At 34.9% G+C, this 27,043-nt stretch overlaps 6 protein-coding genes across 9 annotated transcripts; 5 read left to right on the forward strand and 1 right to left on the reverse strand.

The window, feature by feature from the left end:
• The first annotated feature begins 71 nt into the window (after positions 1-71).
• LOC17898655 (protein SRC2) lies at positions 72-1,006 on the forward strand. Its single transcript, XM_006305921.2, has one exon. It carries the CDS (start codon positions 78-80, stop codon positions 783-785), a length of 708 nt encoding a protein of 235 aa, XP_006305983.2. The 5' UTR covers positions 72-77; the 3' UTR covers positions 786-1,006.
• A 95-nt stretch (positions 1,007-1,101) lies between these two features.
• Positions 1,102-2,834, forward strand: LOC17899830. The gene is made up of 4 exons (XM_006304095.2): positions 1,102-1,289; positions 1,593-2,021; positions 2,136-2,367; positions 2,509-2,834. The coding sequence occupies exons 1-3, from the start codon at positions 1,218-1,220 to the stop codon at positions 2,349-2,351; spliced, it is 717 nt and encodes a 238-aa protein (XP_006304157.1). The 5' UTR covers positions 1,102-1,217; the 3' UTR covers positions 2,352-2,367; positions 2,509-2,834.
• Positions 2,835-7,764: 4,930 nt separating this feature from the next.
• On the forward strand, positions 7,765-10,333 carry LOC17897845 (protein TRI1). 2 transcript variants are annotated; one of them, XM_023789358.1, is made up of 8 exons: positions 7,765-8,156; positions 8,450-8,552; positions 8,647-8,821; positions 8,922-9,078; positions 9,165-9,279; positions 9,385-9,562; positions 9,847-9,903; positions 9,982-10,333. In XM_023789358.1, exons 1-8 carry the CDS (start codon positions 7,873-7,875, stop codon positions 10,038-10,040), a joined length of 1,128 nt encoding a protein of 375 aa, XP_023645126.1. In that variant the 5' UTR covers positions 7,765-7,872; the 3' UTR covers positions 10,041-10,333. The 2 variants fall into 2 exon arrangements, with proteins under 2 accessions (XP_023645126.1, XP_006303686.1); XM_006303624.2 differs by having other exon boundaries at positions 7,766-8,156; positions 9,844-9,903.
• Positions 10,334-11,236: 903 nt separating this feature from the next.
• On the reverse strand, positions 11,237-15,176 carry LOC17899776 (elongator complex protein 2). 2 transcript variants are annotated; one of them, XM_023789357.1, is made up of 10 exons: positions 14,919-15,176; positions 14,722-14,809; positions 14,273-14,358; positions 14,029-14,182; positions 13,760-13,920; positions 13,003-13,677; positions 12,576-12,903; positions 12,272-12,492; positions 11,966-12,143; positions 11,237-11,857 (listed from the first exon to the last, which is right to left on the reverse strand). In XM_023789357.1, the coding sequence occupies exons 1-10, from the start codon at positions 15,057-15,059 to the stop codon at positions 11,373-11,375; spliced, it is 2,517 nt and encodes an 838-aa protein (XP_023645125.1). In that variant the 5' UTR covers positions 15,060-15,176; the 3' UTR covers positions 11,237-11,372. The 2 variants fall into 2 exon arrangements, with proteins under 2 accessions (XP_023645125.1, XP_006306346.1); XM_006306284.2 differs by having other exon boundaries at positions 14,029-14,188.
• A 908-nt stretch (positions 15,177-16,084) lies between these two features.
• On the forward strand, positions 16,085-17,051 carry LOC17898968 (UPF0725 protein At3g25080). Its single transcript, XM_023788765.1, has 3 exons — positions 16,085-16,190; positions 16,283-16,383; positions 16,473-17,051. Exons 1-3 carry the CDS (start codon positions 16,085-16,087, stop codon positions 17,049-17,051), a joined length of 786 nt encoding a protein of 261 aa, XP_023644533.1.
• A 5,151-nt stretch (positions 17,052-22,202) lies between these two features.
• Positions 22,203-24,336, forward strand: LOC17897883 (UPF0725 protein EMB2204). Of its 2 annotated transcripts, XR_002835306.1 has the most exons (6): positions 22,203-22,336; positions 22,435-22,581; positions 22,676-22,868; positions 22,951-23,051; positions 23,154-23,949; positions 24,058-24,336. XR_002835306.1 is itself a non-coding variant. In XM_006305056.2 (5 exons), exons 1-5 carry the CDS (start codon positions 22,238-22,240, stop codon positions 23,730-23,732), a joined length of 1,119 nt encoding a protein of 372 aa, XP_006305118.1. In that variant the 5' UTR covers positions 22,203-22,237; the 3' UTR covers positions 23,733-24,336. The 2 variants fall into 2 exon arrangements, 1 of the variants encoding a protein (XP_006305118.1); XM_006305056.2 differs by having other exon boundaries at positions 23,154-24,336.
• Positions 24,337-27,043: the final 2,707 nt, after the last annotated feature.

Genomic DNA, 27,043 nt, shown 5'->3' on the forward strand with positions numbered 1-27,043 from the left:
ACACTAGGTTACTCTCCTATTTTCTGCTATGTTATAAGGTGAACTTGTAGAGTTGATGTTACACTCTTGTTATAGTTATGGCAAATCTAACTCTATATCTCAACATTCATTCTGCAAGTCACCTTGGGAATGTCAATCTCTTCACAAAAATGGACGTGTACGCCAAAATCTCCATTCATGGTGAAAATACTCGAAAAAAACAAAAGGCGAAAACCATTGCCGATCGTTCTGGTGGATCTAACCCGACTTGGAACCAGGCCGTCAAGTTTTCTGTCAACGAGAGATCAGCCCATAATGGTCGTTTGACACTTGTCATGAGATTAATCTCTCGTCGAGTCTTAGGTAACAAAGAAATCGGAAGAGTCAACATCCCATTAGCCGAGCTTTTGAATTCAAACGCACCATCAATTGACGATGGCGGTAGCAATCAGGAGATGAAACTGATAAGGCATCAGGTAAAAACTCTGTCGGGGAAACATTCAGGATATATGACTTTCTTGTACCGATTTAAACCGAATAATGTACCAGCGGGTGTCTTGAGATATCCTTTTGTTGTTGAATCGAACGATGGTTCTTTTTCACTACCTCACGCTGTGGCACTAGAGCAAGCCAATCCTGCTTACGACCAGACACCGCCACCATCACCGAGCCGCACACCACCACCATCACCAACATTGTCGTTTGAGTATTCTATGCTGGCTGGGGTACCGACTTTCTTGAGACATTATTTTGTTGTTGGATCGCAAGTCAATCCTGCATGCAACCATACATCATGGGACTTTTAAGTGTATTGTATTGTCAAGTCGTACCAACAAACAAAGGAGATAGGACTTGGATTGGAAGGAAGCTGGGCTTTTGGGTGGATTGATTGGCAAAAACTCTTAAAATTTTTATTTATTTTTGTTTTTGATGTTTTCTGTTTTCTCTAAACAATTTCTTTCCCCTCTCTTCATCAACTCATGTAACCTTTTCTTTGTTTTCAATCAATCAAATAATTGGAGAAAAATTAAAAATAAATAAAAATAAATCTTAGATTATACACGAGCTCACGTGATCTTACGGTGGTCACTGGCTCAGGTGATCCCACCTTCCCCGACTCCTTTTTTCTTTTCCATCTCTTTCTCTCCCAGTAGGCTTGAACCCTCGGTTCTTATCCTCTTTGCTCACAGAGAGAGCAACTCTGAAAAAATCAAAGCAACAGTTTTTTCTTAGATATAATGGCGACGATGTCTCATCTCTTTCTTTCTTCGCCTCGACCTTCAATGGCTCTGCGACTTTACTCGACCCAGGTAGCCAATTCTCTCTTCTTCTTCTACCAAATCTTCAATTTAGCTTCTCGACCCAGAAAAAAAAATTGTTACTTTTCATTATTTCTCATGTGGGTCTTTGGATTGAAGACGAACTTTTCAATTGGACTGTGGGAGAAATTGCACTTAGGCTTGCTTTGTTGATCTACGGAACATGTAAATTATGAATCTTTCGTTAGGCATATAGCAAATTTGTGATTTTTACCCCAACTTTGTTCATGTTCGTTTTTTTATCATTTGTTGTGTTATGAGCTGTTGTTGATTTCTCTGTATTTTGTTTTCCAGTTCACTTTGTTCTACTCTAAGAACATTAAAGATTGTACCTTTAAGGGTGCTAATGAAGCTAAAGTCTCAAAGAGATCACTCCTCTGTCGTGCAATTCATATGGAATCTGAACATTCAGGGGAACCAAAGAGGCTTAGTTTTGATAATCTGCTTAGGAAAACAAAAGATGTGTGGGATAATTCTCCACAGCCGGTTAAGGAGTTCCCTTGGAATAGAGCATTTGGAAACTTCATACAGCTCGTTCTTGATCTCGCTATATCGGTAGTGAAGTTCTTGTTCGTTCCCATATTTGCGGTTTCTTCCATCAGTGAGATGTCTTATTGTGCACATGAGAGGAAACTTGCTTTAGTCCCGTTTCCATTAGTCATCGGTATGGTTGTTGCGGGCATTCTACAAGAAACCGCGTTGAAGATGTCTCCCCGTCTTAAGGTAGTAGAAAAGAGAAACAGCTGTTGATTGATCCCAAATTATACCTTTAAGATTTTGTTTTGGGAATGTGTAAACTGAATGCAGCGGTTTACAATATTATTTTTGTTCTTGCAGGAAGCGGAAGTGCCGTGGCATTTGCTAGCTATGATGATGCTCTTCACTCTGATTAAACTTCCTGGACCATACTACCCGTATTGGGGGCGTCTATTTATTCCACATTTTGCAAATGGAGTATTTCTTAGAGCACTTTGGTCCATGTTCTTTTGGTATAAGAAGGCTAGAAACACATCAGGAACTCCACTGCAGAATCACAGTGTGGAAACAAAATGAGCATCTTCATCTAAAGGTACGCACTTAAGTTCTGTTAGATAATTATGTTGAAATCCCATGTGGAAATTCTATGGCCTAAAACATATGGACAAATATTATTTAGATATGACTTAAGTTTCTCAATATATGCACATCTCATATTTGGTATCCTTTGTAGGCTGGTGATTTAGGTACCAAGTGGTTACTTCGATTAGTTTTGGGGATTATCTGGAACCTCGCGGATTAGTGTTCGAGCATAGATAGGCGATTTCTTCAAAATGTCAGAGAATTTGAGGTCAATGAGTTGACAATATCTCTTAGGCCATAGAATTGTTTTGTTTTGTGCTCTCTTCTTTGGAAATGTGTCTCAGTTCTTGTGACAACCACTGTTCTTTGGGTATGTATATGTATCTTGTGTTTGAACATTGAGGAGAAATGATTCACATTTTTGTTTTTGGGAGAACGAATGGTTTATTAGGTCTAATGCTGGACTTTGCAACCCCAGTTCTGTAACTGAATCCACAATTTCAAACTTCTGCAGATTTTTCTAAAGAGCATGTGTCAGAAGGAGAAACGAAAATCTAATTTTCGACTTAATCACTTAGCACTAAGAGATAGTTCCTAGTAAATAAATCCACTTCGAAATCTCATTGGATTCTAGTTCTCGTATTTTCAAATAATAAAGTCCAAGTTTATAATTTTACTTCACATTTTGAAGAAGATGACTTGGGCAACCAAGAGACAAGCCTACCACACCAACAGCTTCACCAACGAATTCTCAAGAAAAAGAAAAATCGAGTGAAAGGACTCCAAATTTCAGAAGTCTACGAGATATTTACAAATTACCAAAAGGTCCAAAACTCAATACGGCTTTACTCTATTTTGTCAAAACTCAATACAAAACAAATTAAGAGAAACACTAGATGAGATGTTGGAAGATACAAGGCAAGATTTGTGGCAAAAACTCATAGTCAAAGGCAATTATGATGAAGTATGTGCTCTTGCTGCTCGTCTTGAAACTATTAGAGGATTCATCAAATAGATGTCAAATCAATCTTCTTTGGAAATCTTGTATAAGATGTTTACATTGAGCAACCACAAGACTACATACATAGTCAAGGGAGAAAAAGACAATTTTCTTTTGAGAAGGCATTTTATATTTTAGATACCGTTGGAGGCGTGAGTGGATACATGAAGCATCCATGATCCAATAACAACACATTTTAAGGCAGTATAAAGTCCATGTATCAGAAACTCAATAAAGTTTTACTTGTTTGGTTATATATTTTTAATAATTACAAGTTTGTTGGATGAAGTGACGACAATGACTAAAAGAGCACAAATGGCTTTATGTTCTACCTTGAAATGGATGTCAAAAATGTAAATAATTGTCACTCTTTTTAATTGTGAATTCCCTACATATTGACTACTTTAGGTGTTTACCATGGTTACTAAACTTTTCAAAGGAATTTTGTTTGTCACAAGAGGATCCAATAGAGATCTATGTGGATAACAATTCATCAAAGCTTTAATTTGGAGAAAAAAATTCAGATTTTCATGATAGAAAAAAGGACATTGTCACACATTATTACTACATTAGACAATGTCTTACCAAGATGCATGTGCAATTGGAGAACGGAAATACACATATGATCAAGTAACCAATATTTTTACCAAAGCTCTTAAATTCTCAAAACATATCAAGATGAGAAATTTTACATGTCATAGATTCTGTCTTTAACAACTTCATGGTCCAAATCATAGTACAAAAAATAGTGGAATATAAATATTATGGGCATTTTAAATTAACAATATATGGTTATATAATAAATTAAATATTTATATAGTAGAAGTGCTACGCATATGTTTTTCGTATGTCAGAACGCAACACATTGCTCTTGTTACCGCCGTCTAAATCGCTAGTGACCCCTCTGTTTCCATTAAATATGTAACATGTCTCCATTTTACACTCTCTTTGATTCAGAATTCAAGAAAATGAAGAAAAAAACTTTGTCTCTGTTTATAGACGAAATTGAGAGGACAACTCTTGAACAAGTCCCTAAATACAGCATGTGGCAAGAAGGCCATATTGCATTCTATACAAAAGAAGAAGCATGTGACAATGTAAGTTCTTTCTTATGTGCTAAAGTGTCTCGCAACATCATTTAGCAATAGAATCTATTGTTTTCAGGTGCTCCAAATTTTGGAGTTTCAAGAGTACTCTATGAAGTATATTTTGCAATCCCCGTGGTTAAGTGTCAAAATGACAAAGCTGGACTTTACACTACAAGTGTTGAGGTGTGGGATCGTTATGTTTGTTTAGACATTATTATTTTTTCACTTGCGTATGTAATAACTAAAATATTTAATTTGTATGTAGGCAATCATTCCCAATAAAGGTCATATTATACAAGGTGCAACCTCTCAATGTTTCCATCAGAAGCATGCAAAACTATTTGACACCAAATATGAGAATGAGAATGGAGACAAAGCAATAGTGTGGCATAACACATGGTTATACTCCACTACTAGAGCGGTAAATAATTTACCTCTACCTCAAATTTGTTTTTAATTCTCATTCTTCTTGAAACTATTAGAGGATTCATCAAATAGGTAATTTAATCAGTCTTCTTTAGAAATCTTGTATAAAATGTTTACATTGAGCCTCCACAAGACATAGTCAAGGGAGAAAAAGACAAATTTTTTTTGAGAAGGCATTTTATATTTTAGATACCATTGGAGGCGTGAGTGGATACATGAAGCATCCATGATCCAACAACAACACAATCTTTGTACTGTATCAAAAACTCAATAAAGTTTTACTTGTTTGGCTATATATTTTTAATAATTACAAGTTTTGTTGGATAAAGTGACGATAATGACTAAAAGAGCACAAATGGCTTTATGTTCTGCCTTGAAAATGGATGTCAAAGATGTAAATAATTGTCACTCTTTTTAATTGTGAATTCCCTACATATTTACTACTTTAGCTGTTTCCCATGGTTACTAAACTTTTCAAAAGAATTTTGTTTGTCACAAGAGGATCCAATAGAGATCTATGTGGCTAACAATTCATTAAAGCTTTGGAGAAAAAGATTCAGTTTTTCATGATAGACAAAAGGACATTGACACACATTATTACTACATTAGACAACGTGTTATCAAGATGCATGTGCAACTGGAGAACGAAAATACACATATGATCAAGTAACCAATATTTTTACCAAAGCTCTTAAATTCCCAAAACTTATCAAGATGAGAAATTTTACATGTCATAGATTCCATCTTTAACAACAACATGGTCCAAATCATAGTACAAAAAATAGTTGAATATAAATATTATGGACATTTTAATTTAACAATTTATGTCTATATGAATATTTATATAGTTGAAGTGCCACACATGTGTTTTTGCGTATGTCAAAACGCAACGCATTGCTCACCGATGACTAAATCGCTAGTAAAGCAACACTTGTGGTTAGTTGTCTTAAAGAAAAATAATCATCTACTATAGGAAAAACTTTAGTGACATAATAAGTAATTAATAACACAATTCAAACCAAAATACAACGCTAATTCGTTTTTCTGCTAGTTACAATCACAGACTCTCAACTGATTTGAAGGTTCCAAACGAGCTCTAATAAATTGATGTTTGCTAGTTTGAAGGTTCCAAACCAGTAATAAACAAACACCCTTCAAACACACATTATTACTAAAAAATAAATTGTCTGCATTTTTATTTGTTATTTTGTTTTTGTCAACGTTTTTTTTTTTTTTGTTATTAGTGATGAATTGTAAAATACAATTGGTTTAAAACTATAAAAAATGTAATTATAAGAAATAATGCATTTGTAATCTCTTTTAATATCTTTTATTGACGTCGGTGAAAAACTAAAAAAATAATTAATAATAACAGAAGGAGTAAAATACAAAATTACAAAAAAAGTCATAGACCTCCATGAATTTAGATCGACACTGAAAAAGCATGAACTACATTGACCATGAATCAAACTTTTGCCGTAAGTATCAAAGAGCATAGTCAATCCGTTATTTTTATTTCAAAACAGTTTATTATTTCTATTTCTGTATAATTGGTATGATTTTTTTGATCAAAATATTACATAATAGGACAAATGGTAGATTTGGGACTACTACTAAAGAGATACTGCACTTGTAAAACTTTTAAATGCAACTGTCATGTGTTTTGTGAGATTCTTCTTCTTCTGCAGATCTATTTTTCATTGTTAGGTGTGAATTTAATTACTTCTTGAAGAGGAAAGTACAACTTCTTTAAAAGTACTACAAAGTACAACGAAACACGCCATTGCAGATTCGTATATTATATACACGGCGATGTCGACAAGAAAACAAACATAACTATTCCATTTTTATTTTAGGACCATGAAAATAGTTTAAAATGCCAATTGTAAACACTGACTCAACTACCAGAAATTACTTCTTTTTAAATTGTCACCATTTCTTGGTCAAAAAAAATAAATAAATAAAAATTTGTCACCATTTTGTTGGTATTTTGTTACTTCAAAATAAAACTGACCCAATCATTTTTTTTAAATATAAAATTATGATTGTGAAAAGACATTTTAATAACTTTGTGACCATTGACAGAAAATAAAAATCTACATAGAAAAAAAAAGTTTTTGGAAGAGAAAGCTTCGAGGACATGGATTAGAACCAGAAGGATACTTGAACAGTGATATGTAGTTGATTTTCATAAGTTTTCAAACGAGTTCGTGCCAAATTTTTCAGTAAACGGTCAAAGTATGCGTTACGGTTTAACGATTCCACGTAAAAGTATTAAAGCTTAGTTCACATGATTTCCACTACATATTAATCTCACTTGTTCTTTTTTTTTCTTTTCAGTCTTGCATAGAAACGGAGACGAATACACTAAAACGAAACGTTTCGAAAACGAGAAACAATTTTTTATATAAAATTAAGATATCAAAACGTTCAACCCATATTTAAAAAATTTTTTTGAAATAACACATAATCTATAATATTAAAACACTAAAATCTATAAATTTTGATATTTATATATTATATATTAAATTAAATTAATCAGGTTTTGACGGTATTCAACTAATCACTCTATTTATCATAAATTAATATATTTGTTTATTGAGTTTCTAAACTTAAAATGTGAGATTCCGTTGGATTTCAGAAATGGAAACGCGAGTTTCTATTGTGTTACCAAATAAAAAAAAATTAGGAATCGTGTTTCCGTTATAGTTTCCGAGCTTCCAAAAATTTCTGTTACTAAAACGTTTCAGAAACGAAAAACGGACTTCGAAAAGAGTTTCCATGCAACCTAATCAGATTTCGCATCGGTGAATCCGCTATATTAAAAAGATTGAGAAAATAATTCAACGACAACGTTTTGGTGTATATGTGGGAAAATTCCATAAATGTCCATTGTTTTTCTATTACAAAACCGCTTTTGTAGTTTTCAGTTTTGTAAGAACCCAAGAAAAAAAGAAAAGAAAATTAAAAAAAAAAATCTTGGGAGGAACAGAACAGAGAAATGGTTTCCGACTCGGACCTCGTGACTCAGCTCCGGGAAATTCTCCGCAGCTCCGACCTAGAAACAACGACTCCGGCGAGCATTCGCCGTCAGCTGGAGGCGTATTTCGGCGTCGAATTAACCGATAAGAAGGCTTTCGTCAGGGAACAAATCGATGCTTTTCTTGAAACCGATGCTTTGTTAGAAAGCAAACCTGAGGTTCACAAGGAACATGAAGATGAAGACTGTAATGGCGATCAAAATGATGAAGAAGGAAGTGAAAATGATAACGAGAAGACCGAACGGTAAAAATTTTCTTTAAAACATTGGATTAATATATTGTGTATTAACTAAATACTCAGTTTATCTGGTATTGTTTAGGCTTTAGCAAGTTACAGTCAAGTTTTGATACTTGTGTATGGATATAGCAATATATATTAATGGTGATGGAATCAATCAAAGGTTGGGGATTATTTGTTTCTTGTTGATGATTGCTTAGAAGAAAGTTGTGAGATTAGTTTCTTGTAATTGGGGTTTAGATGAAAGGTGTCAAATTTGTGACTATTGTATTTTATTTTTTTGTGATATGTATTATTAGGCCGGTAAAGGCTAAAAAGCGACGAGGTGGTTTTAACAAAATATGTCAGCTTTCTCCACAACTAGAGAAGTTTATAGGAACTTCTCAATTGGCTCGAACAGAGGTATTTGTTATCCATTACGTAAGTTTCGTTTTTCTTGTGATGGTTTAAATGGGAGAGAAGCTTATGATTACATTGTTACTTGCTTATATAACAGGTTGTGAAAAATATTTGGGCATATATTAAAGAGCACGATTTGCAAGATCCAGAGAATAGGAGAAATATATTATGTGACGAGGCGCTTCATTCGTTATTCCGCGTAAAGACGATTAATATGTTTCAAATGAACAAGGCATTGGCCAAGCATATCTGGCCGCTCAATGATGGAGATGGTATTTCTTGCTTGTTATTTCACTAGATTTTTATGTGGTATCTTGATAAAGATGATGATGCTTTAGAGTTCTTGTGAATGGTTTTTTTTTATCTTTATAGGGTGTGCTAAGAATGTGAAAGAGGAAGATGAAGATGAGGCATCAGGGGAACGAGATGAGAAAGAGGAGCGAAACGAAGAAGCGGTAGAGAATAATGAAGAAGAAAGTGGAGAAGAGGAAGATCGTAGCGTACGAAAACGCAAAAGCAAGAAAAGAAAGTTAGTGCTTTTTTCTCTCAATTTGTGAGTTTGTCTGGTTATATAGCTTAGAGTTAAAGAAACTAAGCCTCTCTCTATCGAATTAGACCAGCCAAGTCCGAGGACAAACCGAAGAAAAAAGGAGGCGGCTTTACTAAAGTTTGCAGTCTTTCGCCGGAACTTCAGGCTTTTACTGGAACCTCTCAGTTAGCTAGGACAGAGGTACATAGCTAACCTTTAATGAATTGAATCCTTAGAGCTTCTTGAGAAATTACAAAACTTCTGAATGTGTTATTTCATCTGCTGAATGAATGGTTTATTTTTCAGGTTGTGAAAATGCTTTGGAAATACATAAAGGAGAACAATTTGCAAGATCCATCTGATAAACGCACAATATTATGCGATGAATCATTACGGTCTCTTTTCCCTGTGGAGTCTATCAATATGTTTGAAATGAACAAACAGTTAGCCAAGCACATTTGGCCTCTAGTACAGGAGGATGAAGGTATGTGATGATTGAAAAGTGTCCTTTTCATATTTCTTGAAGTAGTCATATCTATTTAGTAACCCTGAGACATGTGTTTATGTGCATACAATTTCCTTTTTGGAACTGTTGTTGAATGTTTGTGTTGGTAGAGGTTAAAATTTTTGTTACCTTTTCTCTGATTAGTCTTGTGCTTTTATGAGTCATTTGTTCAACTATATTTGCCTATATGGCTTTAATTTTGATAGAAAAAGTTAGTCTTTCTTTGCATACACTAATTTTTGTGCTGGTCTTTTCTTTAGCAGGAACTACTAACGATCCAGAGAAGGGCAAGCAGAAAATGGATATGAAGATAGACGAAGGTATGGATATTTTCTAAATCTATTCATGTTATTTTAGTAAGGTGAAAATGAAATCATCTCCCTTTCTCAACTATATAGATAATGATGAAGCAAATGAAGAAAATGCTGATTCATCAAGAATCAAGACTGAACAATGATTCTATGATCAGCTGAAAGAACTCTATGAAGTTGTTTTGATTCAAAGGCGACTCGGATTCAAAGCTTCATCAAGACTGAACAATGATTTGTCATTCGAAGGGGCCAATTTTGGTAAGTATTTCATATAGGGGAGCCAGATTCAACTGACGTTAAGTTAGCATATGTTCACTCTTGGTATATATAGAGACAAAACTAGACCTTACCAGAACTAATTTGTTTTTTGACTAATTGTTCTTAGTCAGACTTTAAACCTAATGCAATGAAGAAATAATGATGTGGTAACATGTTTCAACTTTGCTATTTAAATGTGCATAAAATATATCAAATTAGCTAACAAAATTTTCCCACATAGTACAATGATGCTGCTATAGAGAAACAGAATTTGGTATCTTAAATACCACAAAGTGTTGTGTCCTTTAAGGTCAAAAACTCGACACGATTCAACTGATGTTAAGTATTCTCAAGATTCGTGCATCGATGTTGAGATGATTTGGGGGGACTAAGATCTCTCCTGGGGACCAAGTGCAAATATGAAACCTAAAACGATTTAACAAGCATATATCCATTTTTGTATTAGAGGCTAATTAGTAATTACTAAACTTTACTATTTTATTGAAAAAAAAAAAAATACAACTCATTAAGTTTACTTCAACTCTGTAAACTTTATCTTCATGCGCCCCGTTACACTCTGTATCGTCTGCAATGCGGCTGATACGACCGTCCATCCGCCGTCTAACTTCGATCGCAAGCCCTGACTGCTGACTCTGAGTTCATGTCGTATATGAACAATAAGGATGTCCATCAATAACACACTAAACGGTTCCGTTCCTCTTTGCAACAGTTCAGTTCCTCTTTGGGAGCCAGTACTCGAGGTTCGCAAAGCTATGAGGTATACGCTTCTCTCAGGTGGCAAACAACTGCCGGAAAAGATTTGATCACTGGAAAGCTGACATATCCGAGCTGGTGGGTGTGGAGAATGCGAGAGACTATACAAAGAGGTTACACAGAGAAGCGCAGGAACATCTTCATAGGTTTGATTCAGACAAGGTGGCTCCTTTGTTGTCTTTCGCTGGTTATATTGTCAAGAGACAAAACTGCCCATTGCCCAAAGCTTGATGACAAATCAATGAAAAGCCTCGAAGTGTATGAAAGACAAGAAAGTTACTTGTTTTGTTTTTTTAATGAGGCAACTTAATGCAATAAAAGTGATTTGATAATATGTCTCAACTTAGCTTACCAAAATTTGCATAAACATTACACTGGTCCTATAGCGAAAGAGAGTTTTGGTCCATGATCTTAAAATTCACTACAAGGTGTTCTGCGTGCTAAAGTCAAAACTTGAAGTCAAAAACTCTGACGCAATTGTCATCCCCACAAGAAGTTAACCTATGCAAACTCTCATTAGACTCGCACTTCTCGGTTGGTCTCCAAGCTAACCGGTTCACGGCCGAGACATGACACATGAATGGTTCCAGCCGCAGAGCAAGAGCTGCTGTTGCAGTCGTACCTTCATCTTTTTCTATAATATTTATGTTCCACAGCTCTATCAGTCCGCTTTCCATCCCAACGGCCACACACCCGCTCTTCCCCTTGTGGTATAATCCCGTCCAAGCCACAGCTGTGACACTGCTCCCAAACTGAGGCAAGGCAAGAATCTGTTTGATGCGAGCGTCACTCTCGATAGACCAGATTTTTACAGTCTTGTCCCTTGATGAAGTTGCAAATTGGTGGCCAAATGGGTTCCATGAACATGCCCAAATGATCCTCTTGTGTGCTTCAACCTTTGCCATGAGTTTGTGACTAACCTCGCCATTGTCTGAACAAGAAGGAAAAATAGACAAAGAGATGTTCAAAACGTAGACACATTTGGATGTTTTGAAAAAAATCTGATTTTTAACTGTAAAGTTGAAACGGCTTGGGTTACCTGTCCTTTGGATCGAGAAAATGGAGAAGTGACGATCTCTTGAAACAGACAGGAGCAGAGTGTCATCATAAGAGAACTCCAAGTGTGTCACCGTCAAGCTGTGAGATTGCAAACGAGCAACAGCTTTCCATGTTCCAACCTCCCATAGCCATATCTCTGCCATGGATGCAGATTGAGCCTGAAGAAGTTTGTGATTCATAAATAAAAAAAACAATTTAGTAATGGAATCTTGCTCGGTTAGATCTAAAATCTAAATCGGTGATTGAACAAGTGTAAAAAAAAAATCTGAAAACTGCATTAGCTTACCTTACACGAGGAAGCAACAAGGTTTCCCTTGTGGTCACAGCAGAGAGAAAAGAGTTCATTACCATGACCATAGAGTTTATGAGATTCCGGCCATAAAGTATGAAATGCAAGCTGCTCTTCGATTGGAGGCTCTTTCAACTCCGCTGGAGCCGCCTCTGGAACTGTCTCAAATGTATCTAGACCTTCGCCTCCGCCATTTCTCTCCAGCGGTTCACTAGAAGCTGCAAAAAGAAATTAATAGGTTTCTCAAGATTGCTTTTGGTAAAAGCTAGAAAAAATGGTGTTGAATCAATCAATCACTTACAGTGTAAGTAGATAGGTTTCTGTGATAATCCAAGAGCAGACATATTCGCTCCAAGAACCTGCACATCTGCTTGTAAATCCTCAGGGAAGCTTCCTTCTCCTCCCGCACAAGTGTGGTTCAGAGTCTTCAAGAACGACAGAGGAGCCTCAAATACTCTCACAACTTTCTCCTCAGCCCCACTAACAAAACGGTGGTTTCCTTTACCTTGAACCATAGCCACACAGTTAATATCATGCCCGTGAACCTGAGGACGAGCCAGTTCATGCCAATGCTCATCATCTGCTTCAATATCCTCATCAATCTTCCATGATGAGAACACTCGAGTGGTCTGTAAAATCGCAAATTTGGAGAATGAAATGTCAGAAAAGTGACTCTTTGCAATCTAATATAACGAATTGTTTTTAACGTCTCAACCCTAAACCCTGACCTGATCGTGGCTCACGGATAGCAAGTACTCGCCGGTTCTAGCCCATGTCACATCAGTCACGGCAGCAAAGTGACCCGAAGGAACTTTCTGCATCTGCCAATTCTCAGACTCTTTGCTGCTACTGACATTTCTCCAGAGATGAAAAGATCCACCGTATCCATGAGCCAGAATCGACAGACCATTTTGGCTCCAATGGCCACCGTAGAAACCAAGAGCACAGTGACTTAGCTCTCCAACACATACAACGTTCACCCACACACCCGTTTTCTTCTCAGGTCGCCAAATCATCATCGTTTTGTCCATAGAAGCTGATAAAATGCTCAGCGGTTGGTGGTTAACTAACCGCCCATCAATGGAATCGATAACTGGAGGTTGCCATTCCACAGAATAGACCCAATCTTCATGTCCAATCAGAACAGATTCGACTGAAATCTGATATGTGGATGTCCCTGAGATGAATACTGGGCCTTCAATGTAAGAAGCTAGAGTGATTTCTCTTTGCCACGAGCCAACATCACCGACTAACACGAGTTTCCAGATCCGAATAACTTTGTCCTGGGAAGAACTCACAAGCATAATACTGTTGGCGGTTTCTTCTGTTGTGTGCAACGGTAATGAGAAGTCCAAACTCCGAATCCAGTCTGTGTGGCCTTTGAGCTCACACACAGAAGTAAACTGAAAAAGGATAAAACCAAAAAACTGTCACAATTGATGTTTTTTTGAGAATATATTGGCACAAAAGCGAATCGGTAAGCACCTTTCCTGTTCTGTCACCACAGTAAAGTTTGATTTTATTGTCCAATCCACCCAACGCGAGGGCAAATCGACCAGGATTTTGAGGCAATTCCGCTAATGAAAGCGTTACAATTGCTTTAGTGTCAACACAAATGGAGTCCAAACACATCACTTTACATTCCTCTGCAACAGATAACACAGAGGAGAAAGAAAATTCGATATAGATACTGCTTAGAAAACATATTTCACTTTGTTTAACCGGTAACATAATACAGGAACGTTAATGCTTACCACTAGACTGAGACGGAAAAGAAACATCCCAAACATTCACAACTCCATCAGATGAAGCAGAAGCAAACATTGCATCGGTTTGAGAAACCATATAAGCGGTGATGCAAGTTACACCTTTCTTGTGAGATACTGGTAGTTGTAGTACATGTCTCCACTGTTGCTAAACAAATCAGAACACAAACTAATGATCAGAGATAATACAGAAACTATAGAGAAACTCAGAGCAAGATTGAGGGAATTTTACATTGTTATGAAGAGTAGATAGTTCCCAGAGGATAATGATACCATCTGAATCACCTGAGAGCAGATAATGCCGGTACAAATTCTTGGCTGCGAACAAATCACAGAACTTTTTAGGAGATGCTACTTCCCTTAACCATGTGATGTCTTTCTCATAAAATATAAAGTCAAAAGTTTTAGAAAAGTTTAATCTTTCACAGCAACTAAACCACCAAACCGATGATACAGACTATAAATAGGAATTTGAATGCCTATGTCTTCTCAATTTACTAAAGAAATGATCTAATAATAATAGCTAAACACAAATTCTTCAGTATAAGTTCTATATTTGATAAAACATCAAAATTATCTTCCTTTGCAATGCAATACCTATGGCGCGATTCAAGATACTGAAACCGCTAAATCAAGAACAAAAACAGTTCCTCATATACCAGAAGAAGCAAAAGGAAGTACCTTTGAAAGCAAACTTGGCACTGGGCAACCAATGAGTGCAATTCACAGAAGCTTTATGACCTGGAAGCGTAGTAACAATCTGGGCAGTCTGAAAAATGGAACACAAAACAAGTAAAAATCATATCTTGCTTTTCAAAGAACAAAAAAGGAGGATTTTGAAAGGGTTGCTCGTAGAAACAAGAGTGAAAGAAACAGACCTTTGGGCAGAAAACAGCAACAGCGTTTTGGGCACCGAAAGAGACGAGACCGGAAGCTCCCCAAGAGACGTTATTGACGACTCTGTTGCATCCTGCTCCTATGAACACTCTCTTCGCCTCGACTTTGGTGTTTTCTGACATCTCTTATCGAAAGGTGACTTTTTGATTGAAGATAAAGCAGGGTGACGAAGTTTCTCTTCTTCGTTCTTGCTGGTGTTAACCAGTAGTATCTACCCGCCGCCGCCGCCGGTAAATCTCGCCGGGAATTAGTAGTAATGCTGAAGAAGATTAAGGGAAAAACGGAAAGAAAGGTTAGAAAAGATCCAACATTTAAATGGGCCGACATGTTTTATTGGTTCAATTGGGCCTAATCCAAAGAAAGCACTGGCGTGCTCAAGTGTTAAAACCAAGAAGCTTGTGTGGTTGAGTTGAGTTTAGGGTTTAGGGCTCATGAATGTTTTTGTTTCTCACTTGTTCATGAATCATTATGCTATATACTAGATGTGTTGTATACCGTAAGGGTACGTAGTATACTAAGTGCGTGGACAAAACCTAAATCAACCACTTTGTAGTTCAAATATTAATACTAACCAAAAGCATCAGCCACCGCCGAAGTTTGGAAGCACAACAACAATGTCACTGCTCGCAGGATCGTCTACTGATTATAATAGGCGGCTCCGAATGAGGAACGTAGAGATCCAATTGAGAAAACAAGAAGGGGGTGTAATCAATGTAATTCTATCTTTCTATCTTTCATCTTTGTCAATTTTACGAGAGGTTGATTAATTCATGTCTCAGAAATTTTGTCCATCCCTGGACTAATATGTGCTAATGGGGTCTCCTAGGGTTTCGAGAACAAAGGTATCCTAGATCAGTTCGGTTGTTCGGCACTGATCGAAGTGGTCTGTACTGATCCGCGGTTCCCTTGTATTGGCATGCACATTGTCAATCTTTATGCTAGGATGGGCCTTCATCGTTACCATTCGCTCCAGGTTTTACTAGTAGTCTCATTGTTTGCTTTCTTTCTTTCATTATCCGCCACAAGATGCATTAATTCTCTCTATTTACCCATATTTTAGGGGAAACACTATCAGTTCCTTCGCGTAGAGAAATACAATGTTACAAAAAATTTTGGTCCTAACAACTACTACATAACTTCGGCGGTGATGGATCCGGCTAACGGTGCCACTCAGTTTTTCCAGTCTAAAATTTCTGAAACATTTCGTAGCGGTGGCAGATTAGATTTAACGTGCTGTGTTGCTGTACTTCGAGGTTTTTTGACCTACATTTATCTTTTTTTTTTTAGATTTTCCAAGTCTTCCCGCTTAACTGATGACATTTTTTATGACATTTATCTTGTATAGGGGATCCGAATGTATTCCCTCCAAAATTGTTCAAGCACGATGATAGCTTGCCTGAGCTGCCCACAGAGAATCCTTTCAGAGATACAAATCGGTTTTACTTGGTGAGATTTGCAGAGTTTTGCTTTCAGGCTGATCTTGCTCAACTAGTTGTTGTAGTGATAATGTTATGATATCGTCTTCGTTTTCTCAGGTGAAGAAGTCAGAGCTGGAAGACAATGTCAATGACTGGATTCGTCTATATTTGGAACTTGCGGTTGCCAGGAAGTCTAGGATGTTCATTGAAGGTGAACATGTCTCCAACTTGGAGATTGTGAAAGTGGCTTTACAAAAAACTAGTAGCCAAGATCCAAACGAGGGACATTTCAACGCCAAGAATACAACCGTCTACATAAGTTACAGGGACACGAGCGAGGCTCGGGTTGGTAAGGATGTTGATCGCATAGCTGTAGTCAGGAGAAGCTTCGATGAGCAGTCGTCATGTTTCAGTCTTGTGGGTCACAATCAGAGCTTAGAAACCATAAGAGAGGCGTGGTTTGGTAATGACGTTGATCGCATCGCAATAGCCGGAAGAAGCTTTGATGAGCAGGCGGCATGTTTCACGCACGTGGGTCAGAACCAGAGCTCAGAAATCATACCAAAAAAGGGTAAGAGTCCCTGTGCGTCTGGCCAGCGTTTAGGTGTCCACAAACCGTGGCTGTTATCTATGTCTAAGATGCGCAAGGCATACCAAAATAGTGGCATTCGCATGGCTCGTCGTCGGCACAAGTGACCTTTGGTTAATTGCTTATATATGTGGGTATTTTGTGGAAAACTTTTAAAAGAAAAAATTTGTCACAAAAATGTACTTTAAGAAACAGTAAAACATCTATAAATTAATAATGTTGATACCATGAAAATCTATTAATTTATCAATTAATTTATAGAGAGATTTTTATAATTTGGAAAGTTTTTCAAAAAAATGTTTAAAAATAAGATTTAATCATGATAATTAGTATCTTATATAATCAATTACAAAGAAAATACATGTAATCTATATTATTAAAGTTGAAGTACCGATCAGATTTACACTAAAGTTTTCAATTGTAATAAAATACACTTAATCGGGTATATCATTTTCGGATCTTTGGGTATGGATAATAAATCGATATTTCTCCAGGAGATTATATAATTTCTGTATTTAATTTTGATTTTCCTAAAATATCTCTACCTAATTTAATATAATATATTTAAAATAATTATTATTTTTCTGTTACATTCTTATGATCATTTTTATATTTTATTTATTTTATTACATTAAAAATAGATTATTTTTTCCGCATATGTTGTAATTTGTATTTTTTTAAATGGACGTATATATCTCAATCGATAAAATAAAAAGGTATGTAAAACAACCCACATCGGCTAGAAATAAATATTATAAAATGATTCATAATCATTATAAATATGACGGATATACTTCAACTTATGAATAATCAGGAAGCTTGATTTCTCAAGCGTCAAAAATTTAAAAAATTTATTTGGTTTAATTCAGTTTTTAGTTGAGCAAACTAAAAGTTTCAAAAAGTTTCAAAATATTATAATATTTAATTTTTTAAAATTTCAAAGTATTATAAATATTGAAACTTTAGAGTATTTAGTTTTAAATATTTTAGATGAAACATCAAATATTAGTCTACTAAATTTTTCTAAGGCAATTTGTTTTTTAAAAAAATATATCCAACTACACAATAACATACAAAGAAATTATACATGTGAAATTCAAAAACATATATGTCATGTTTTTGAACTCAACTAGGATTTTAAACCAGATTACCTATCGGGTCATCGGGTCACTAGGCTAACCGGGTTCGACCACAATCAATTATAATTATATTAACTTTTCGAACATGTGTCATCCGTGTAGTAGCACGAGTTATCCCCTAGTAATTATTATGTATTGAAAGAGAATGCTAACAATTTTTGATATAGTAAAATATTAGTAATAAATTCTAACATAAACTAATGTGTCTATATATACATATATTTTGAAAATTTTACTAATTATTAATTTATAATATCGATGAGACCATATATTTACTAAGGATTTTCTTATTATCTTATTATTTTATCGAAATGTGTCATCCCAACTTGGGACCAAAAAAGTTATTAATATATAGAGATTATTAATTTATCGAGTATTAATTTATAAAGGTTTTAATAAGATAGATATTTATTACAATAATTGAAATTACGGTTAGAAAATGAAAACTAAGCTGTTAACAAAAATTTCATCCTTCGAAAGCCTGAACACCTAAAGCATACATGTGTCACACGTTGTAATTTTGGACTTGGAATAACAAGCCTAAACACGTTATGGTATTTGTAATATGTTTACGTCTTAACAAGTTGAACTGTAGTCAAACGTGGGTATGTGTATGAAATTGATCGTTTAGATTGTAATTAATAAAAAAAAATTAAAAAGTCAGAGATTTACAACTTACAAGCAATATTCTAGCTGAAAACCGTCGACGTGAGAGCATGTCCAATGCAAGTATGTTAGCAAATTTCTTAGTTGTAAAGGGTAAGAAAATAAATCAAAAATATATATTAACCTAAGAAAAATATCTTAGTTAGAAATTTTGATAAAAGTTTTTAGTGCAAGGTGTAGGCAATTGATTGGTTTGAGATTTGTACTTCAAACTTGTTTTCAAAGCAAGTTTTTTAATTATAATTTTAAAAGCTTTGAATTTAGAACTTTACCATTGGAAGCATATGTTTCTTTTTATCTTCAAAAATTTCTTAACTTCATAACTTATATATTTTATAATTACAATAATGCTAAAAAACTTGTTTACAACTTTAGCATTGGGGATGGTCTGAGTACATTACATAAGCCTAGATAACATAAAATCTGGTTTCAGTTAAACAAAAAAAAAAAAAAAAAAAACAATTACGAATTATTAAACTGTGAGATTACAATGTCACTAGAGAGAAGATCCGCGTGTTGCGCGAGATTGTTTGCTATGAATTTTTCCTTAATTATTGTTTATTTGGTATTATATTTTTAAAAATAATGCTTGTATGTAAATTTTGTGTCGTATTTTTTTGACTCTATTTAGATTTTTTTCCATATTCAGATATTATAATCTTATACTGTTAGTTATTCATTTGTGTGGCGCTGTTGTTACTCGTATTCCAGTTAATGTTTTGGTTTTGTTTGGACACATGTATTAATATAGTTAGATTAAAAGCTTTATCTTAAAAGGAAAGTGTGAATTGGAATTGGTGCGCATGGTGTTCCTCAACCCTAAGTCCTCACCCTTTAACAACCTTCCCACCGGACAAGTTGTCACCAATTGACATGTAGGTCATGCGCACCAATAACCTACATGGTGGGCCAAGAGGGCATGTGGGCCAGGAGAGTGCCTACATGTTATATTGGCCCACATGAGAGAGGTTAGGGTCGATGCGCTGCAACACTGTAAGGATGACATATGGCAGGGTGTACCACATGGCGGAAGAATCCCACTGGACGGGTTTTTACAAGAGCTAACATATTTTTCTCGCAAAGTCCGACGAATGATTTATTAAGAGCTAAACATTCAATGTACTCTAGAGAGTACATACCACAATCTCCAAGATTTTCATACGAAGGAGAGTTCTTCTTCACGGTTTTCACATCCATCATTTGTCTACTATTCTTTTGAAATTTCTCATAAATAGCAACGTTAAACAATGCAGGGATCATTCGTCTTAAAGGAAAACAATGAACAGCCATGACATGGTCCGTCACAGTGCTTGAAATGTTATTATAGACATTGATCTTCCCCTGCGATAAATCAATATGCAGAGCCACCCAATGGTGTATATAACACATCTCGTGAGTAACGTACGAGTTCATGTACGTATGTGTCGTTTCTAAAGCAACGATTGATTAAGAGATGCATCTTTTGGTTAACACCTCTTGGTTTAATATAAGTTGAAGTCACGTTGTTGAGAACAAAGGACAGAGATTGTAAACCAATACAAGAGAGATAGTGAGATTAACAATACAAGAGAGAAATAAATAAGAGAAAGAAAGGTAGAGATTGATTCTAATCCTTCTCTTCTCTTAAACAATTTCTTAGAGTTTCAAATTAAAGTTTGCAAGGGTCTTTGTAAGGTGTTAATACAAAGATCGATAGTTGGATCCTCAAGATAGACGCTCATGAAACTACATATACCATTGTAGGGGCGAAATTATGTCTTAGGAGATTGCTAAAGCAAGCCTCTATCATTCTACAATTTGTTTAAAGTTTGAAAAATAAGAAATCATCAAGTCAGTTTTGTGTTCTTACACAATTTATTCTCTTTATTTTTCCAGTTTCTTAAATATTAAAGAGAGTACACGTATTTATTACGTTAGTTTGATTTGCATCTATATTCTAGAAACAAAAATCTAAGACATAATTTTCTTTTGTTATTTTGGAATTGATAGATGGTAAGTTCAAGTGTTTAACCAACAAGCTTGTGTGGGAGTGGCAGATCTAGCCAAACCAAACACGAGGTGCAAAAAGTGTCAAAGAGAAGGATCGAACCCTTGATCTCAATTTTAATCTAGGGCATTCTAACCATTAAGTCACATTAGCCTTATAAATTTGTATACAATATACTTTTATATGGTGCACATGCAGCACCCTCGATCAAGTTGGATCCGCCCCTATTGTGTGGTTGAGTTTAGTTTAGGATTTAGGGTTTATGGTTGTTTTTGTTTTTTCATTTGTTCATGAATCATTACATGTTATATTGCTATATACCTGATGTGTAGTAAATATTAATTATTATTCTTTGGCACATTTTTAGAAAAGAAAATTGTATTATATGCCATGAACAGTGTCATTTCTTCTAAGAAATGCTACTTTCAATCCAATCTTCTAAGAAATGCCAAATGACCAACTTTTAACTCAATAAAATGTCAATTCTATCCCTCACTCAAACTTTCTCTATTTTCTTTCATTTTTTCTCATCTCTTTCTTTCTCTTCTTCTTTCATTTTTTATTTCTTTCTCTTATTCTTTCATCTTTTCTTTCTTCAACAACAAACAAATCTCTCTACAATTCTGGGAGACTAGTTTCGGTGAACCAGTTCCGGTGGACCAGTTTCAATGGACAAATTTTGACAGACCATAACCAGTTTCAGCGGACTAGATCTGACAGAAGAGATATGACAGACCAGTTTCGATGGACCAATTCTGGAGTACCAGATCCGGCAAACTAGTTTCAGCAGATCATAACCAGTTTCAGTGGATCAGATCAAGTAAAGAAGTTACAGCGGATCATAACCAATTCTGATGCACCAGATCTAGTGGACCAGAATCGGTAGACCAAACTTGTACATCCTACAGATCTCTTGAAACCACAAGAAATTGAGCATAAGATAAAACAAATGATGCATCTATGGAAGACATCGTCAATGATCCATCTAGATATACACTTTGGATCACACATTTGTGCGTAGATGGACTAGATCCGGTGGATTAGATCTGATGTCCATTTTTTTGTTTTTTTATTTGTTTTCCATTATACGTATATAGTAAAAGCAAATAATATCGGTAAAAAAAAAAACTCGTCTATTAATTAATGTTCATAATTGATTTATGTCAAATTTTTTGTCTTTTTTTTAGGGTATTTTTATCTTTTTATTTTAAAATAAAAATGAATATGGCATTTTACAAAATACAAAGTTAAAAATGGCAGTTTTAAAAGTTCGAGTTTTGAAAATGGCATTTTACATAAAATTCCCTTTTTTAGAAATCATTAGAATTCAAGAAAGAAAAAAGGAAAAAAGGAAAAAAAAAAAGAGCAATGAGAGATTTTGTAAAGGCCCAATTGAAGCCCGTACGGGTAGTATAAATAAGGGCGTGGACAAAAACTAAATCAACCACTTACAAAAAGTATCGGCCACTCGCTGCCGTCGAAGTTTGGAAGCACAATAACAATGTCACTGCTCGCAGGATCGTCTACTGATTATAATAGACGGCTCCGAATGAGGAACGTACAGATCCAATTGAGAAAACGACAAGCGGATGTAATCGATGTAATTCTATTTTTCTTTCTTTCATCTATGTAATATTAATTCATGTCTCTGAAATTTTGTCCATCCCTGGACTAATATATGCTAATGGGGTCTTCTAGGGTTTCGAGAACAAAGGTATCCTAAATCAGTTCGGTTGTTCGGCACTGATCGAAGTGGTCTGTACTGATCCGCGGTTCCCTTGTATTGGCATGCACATTGTCAATCTTTATGCTAGGATGGGCCTTCATCGTTACTACTTGCTCCAGGTCAACCTTTATGCTAGTAGTCTCATCGTTTGCTTTCTTTCTTTCATTATCCACGACAAGTTGCATTAATTCTCTCTGTTAACCCATATTTCAGGGGAAACACTATCAGTTTCTTCGCGTAGAGAAATACAATGTTTCCAAAAATTTTGGTCCTAACGACTACTACATCACTTCGGCGGTGATGGATCCAGCTAACGGTGCCATTCAGTTTTTCCAGTCTGAAATTGATGAAACAATTCGTAGCCGTGGCAGATTAGATTTAACATGCTGTGTTGCTGTACTTCGAGGTTTTTTAACCTATACATATATCTTTTTTTTTTTATAGATTTTCTAAGTCTTCCCACTTAACTGATCATTTATCTTGTATAGGGGATCCGAATATGTTCCCTCCAAAATCGTTCGAGCACGATGATAACTTGCCTGAGCTGCCCACAGAGAATCCTTTCAGAGATACAAATCGGTTTTACTTGGTAAGTTTTTACAGAGTTTTGCTTTCAGGCTGATCTTGATCAACTAGTTGCTGTAGTGATAATATTATAATATCGTGTGCTTCTTTTTTTTCGTTTTCTCAGGTGAAGAAGTCAGAGCTGGAAGACAATGCCAATGACTGGATTCGTCTATATTTGGAACTTGCGGTTGCCAGGAAGTGTAGGATGTTCATTAAAGGTGAAGATCTCTCCAACTTGGAGATTGTGAAAGTGGCTTTACAAAAAACTAGTAGCCAAGATCCAAACGAGGGACATTTCAACGCCAAGAACACAACTGTCTACATAAGTTACAGGGACACGAGCGAGGCTCGGGTTGGTAAGGATGTTGATCGCATAGCTGTAGTCAGGAGAAGCTTCGATGAGCAGTCTTCATGTTTCAGTCTTGTGGGTCACAATCAGAGCTTAGAAACCATAAGAGAGGTGTGGTTTGGTAATGACGTTGATCGCATCGCAATAGCGGGAAGAAGCTTTCATGAGCAGGAGGCATGTTTCACGCACGTGAGTCAGAACCAGAGCTCAGAAATCATACCAAAAAAGGGTAAGAGTCCCAGTGCGTCTGGCCAGCGTTTAGGTGTCCACAAACCGTGGCTGTTGTCTATTCCTAAGATGCGCAAGGCATACCAAAATAGTGGCATTCGCATGGCTCGTCTTCGGCACAAGTGACAAGACAAGAGCCATTCGTCGTCTGTACAGGAGGAGTCATTTGACTATGTGGATCAGTTGATTAATAAACATGTTGACGTTATTGACGACTCTGTTGCATCCTGCTCCTATGAACACTCTCTTCGCTTCAACTTTGGTGTTTTCCGCCGGTAAATCTCGCCGTGAATTAGTAATGCTGAATAAGATTCAGGGAATAGTGGAGCAGGAGTAAACAAAGGTTAGAAAAGATCCAACATTTAAATGGACCAACATGTTTTATCGATGTAACTGAAACAGAGAGGAAGTTGACTTATGTTTCCAAGTCTGATTCTGCTTTCAAATTCAGGAATCAAGACAAAGAGTTGTAGTAGAAACTGGTAAACTAAAATCCAAAGAAAGCATTGGCAAGTTCAAGTATTTTACCAAGAAGTTTGTGTGGCTGAGTTTGAGTTTAGAGTTTAGGGTTCATGGATCTCTTTGTTTCTTCACTTGTTCGTGAATCCATTACATGCTATAAACTAGTGTTGTAAATGGTATTGCTCGTAGGAACGTATAATGATTATAAGTTGTTCCGAATGCTAAACCGACAAGTTGGTGTAATCAATGTAATTCTTTCTTTCTTTCATGTTGTCAATTTTACGTGAGATTGATTGATTCTTGTCTCTGAAATTTTGTCCATCCTTGGACTAATATGTGCTAATGGGGTCTTCTAGGGGTTTTGATGCCAAAGGTATCACACAGGTTTCAGAAATTATGGATCAGCTCAGGAAATAAAGTTTTCGGTTTAGAAATTATGGATCAGCTCGGGAAAGAAAGTTTTCTTTTGAAAACTAGAGAGAACATGTACATTGGAAACAGAGCTAAGGTGTGTCTAATTTGATTGCTTTTAACAGACCAAATTCATTTTGATTTCATCATATTCTACTCATATCTTCACGATTTGAGTTTAATAAATTAACACTGATTACAAGGTGTCAACTCTGTTTACACAAATTGTTAGTCGTTCTTAATCCTTTAATGTAGTTTGGCTTCAAACCACTTCATTGTCAGTTTTAAAATTACAAAGTCTGTTCAATTTTAGTTTACTTGTTTTGCTTTCCAAATTGGAAAGTCTGTGAGTTTGAGAATTGTAGGGGGACCTAGAATCTCAAGATAGAAGTGAATGTCTTGAGAAGCAGCATAAATGATGAATTTTACAAAGATAAGTTAGTTTTTAGATATTAGAAAATATTAAAATCTGTAATTGAATTTCATATTTAGAAAAAATGACAATTAATTACAATTATTATAGATATATTCACTATACAAATGATATACATAAATTCAAATTTACGATTAATAACCACAATGTTATATTTTAACATCCTATGAAACTAAAGATAATGAATATATATGATGCATACTTATAAACTGAAAACATAAACAAAATTATGGTTATTGCTAAGACATGTTATGAAGTATATCACAAGATTAAATATAACATAAAATTGTTTGATATAAATGAGCTCTTGGACAAAATTCAATTTTACAAAAACTAAAAACATACATAATATAAATATATATATATATATATATATATATATATATATCAGTTATTAATTTATAAGACTATAATTTACATGAGAATTTCAAAAACATTATTATTTTATTATCTTATCAAATTTTATTAATTTTTACACTAGCCTAACTTGTGACCAGCAAAATTTATTAATTTATAATGTTTATTAGTTTATAGAATATTAATTTATAGAGGTTTTGCTTTAATACTTTCTAAGCTTCTTGAGAATATGGTTTCATGCGATATTTCCGAGAAGAACTCGAAGGATATGCCTTATGGTTTCATAAAGGAAGCAAACCATATAGGTTCATTGAAAATATTTGATAATAAGAAGTATATAATCATATTTTGGAAAACAGCCGGAGTGTTAGAAATTTATCTACTAGGTCAATGCTCAAATTTATAAACTTTGCACAATCTTTGCATAGTATTACAGTTTTCTTGTTTTTATGATAAAATATACCACTATTCAATAAATAATCTTGGTAAAATAGATATTCTTTATCTTTATCTATTTTATAACTAATTTTATTTTCTTATTATTTATATGATTTAATAAATTAGTATTTATCAAATTTGCACATAGTAAAAAATTTGTTCTAGATCCACCAGTGGGCATCAATTGTTGTTGTCTGTAAAAGTAGCAATGGTGAAGATATTGGTGTGTAAGGCTATAAAGGATACATTCTTGTGTCTCTAGAAGTGATGCTAATGATAGCCGGGAAGGAGAAGAATAAAAAAGATAGATGTCAATTGAATTGCTATGTGAAGCCACATCACCTTTGAATTGATTTTTACTCTGTGGATATGGAATACAAAGAAACAAGATTCGACAAAGAGAATCGCGACCGAAAATGAAGAATCAATAATACAAGGTTCGTATTTTTTTAATGTTATTTGATGTATTAAATAGTATTTTTGCTCTTAACTAATGATATGGTTTTGTGACTTTCTTCTGGGAAAATTGGTCATTTCATACTCATCATAATCATGAGTGTTCAATTAATATCTAACATTATTCTGACGATAAAAAAAAAAAAATCTAACATTTTTCTATGTGCAAAAACATAACTAATCTTTTAACAAATTCAAATTGCATACTCAAAGTTACGAAACCGTGTGAAGTCATACATGACTACTGACATGGATGTCACTTCCTTGATGATGTTGATGACATGATTGCCATGTCATTAAATTTAATCAAAAAAAAAAAAAATTAAAACTCATACTCTTATATATTATTATTATCCAACACAATTGTGATTTTTTTTATGTAAGAAGCTAAAATCTTACTTTCAAAACTTATAACCAATATTTCAACTGAATCTAATATTTAAACGATGATAAACCAAAAAAAATTAATGGCACATGAACAAATATTATGTATGAATTACACATTTATGTTTAGGTTAGATATGAAATGGCCGACTATCCCTCTACAATCATATGTTGAAGCAGGGGCGGACCCACAGCCAAGATGGTGGGGGCAGCTGCCACCAGCAAAAAAAAAAAAAAAAATTATTAAAAAACTATTAAATATTATTAGAAAATAAAATCTGTCCACACAAAAAAAAAACCTACTTTTCATCCTTTTTCTTGGAAATCCCATTAATTCATGTACTAAAAAAAATATATTAATATATAAATTAAAGACTTACTAATCTAGATCTAATTTTTTGTTATTTTCTTCTTCTTTAGTCATTTGGTTTCTTTGTGTGACAACAAATCAACAACTATCAATTTGTGAGTTTATTTTCCTGCTTTTTTTACAATC

The sequence above is a fragment of the Capsella rubella genome, unplaced genomic scaffold, assembly GCF_000375325.1.
Source record: "Capsella rubella cultivar Monte Gargano unplaced genomic scaffold, Caprub1_0 scaffold_1, whole genome shotgun sequence".
Taxonomy (NCBI): Eukaryota; Viridiplantae; Streptophyta; class Magnoliopsida; order Brassicales; family Brassicaceae; genus Capsella; species Capsella rubella.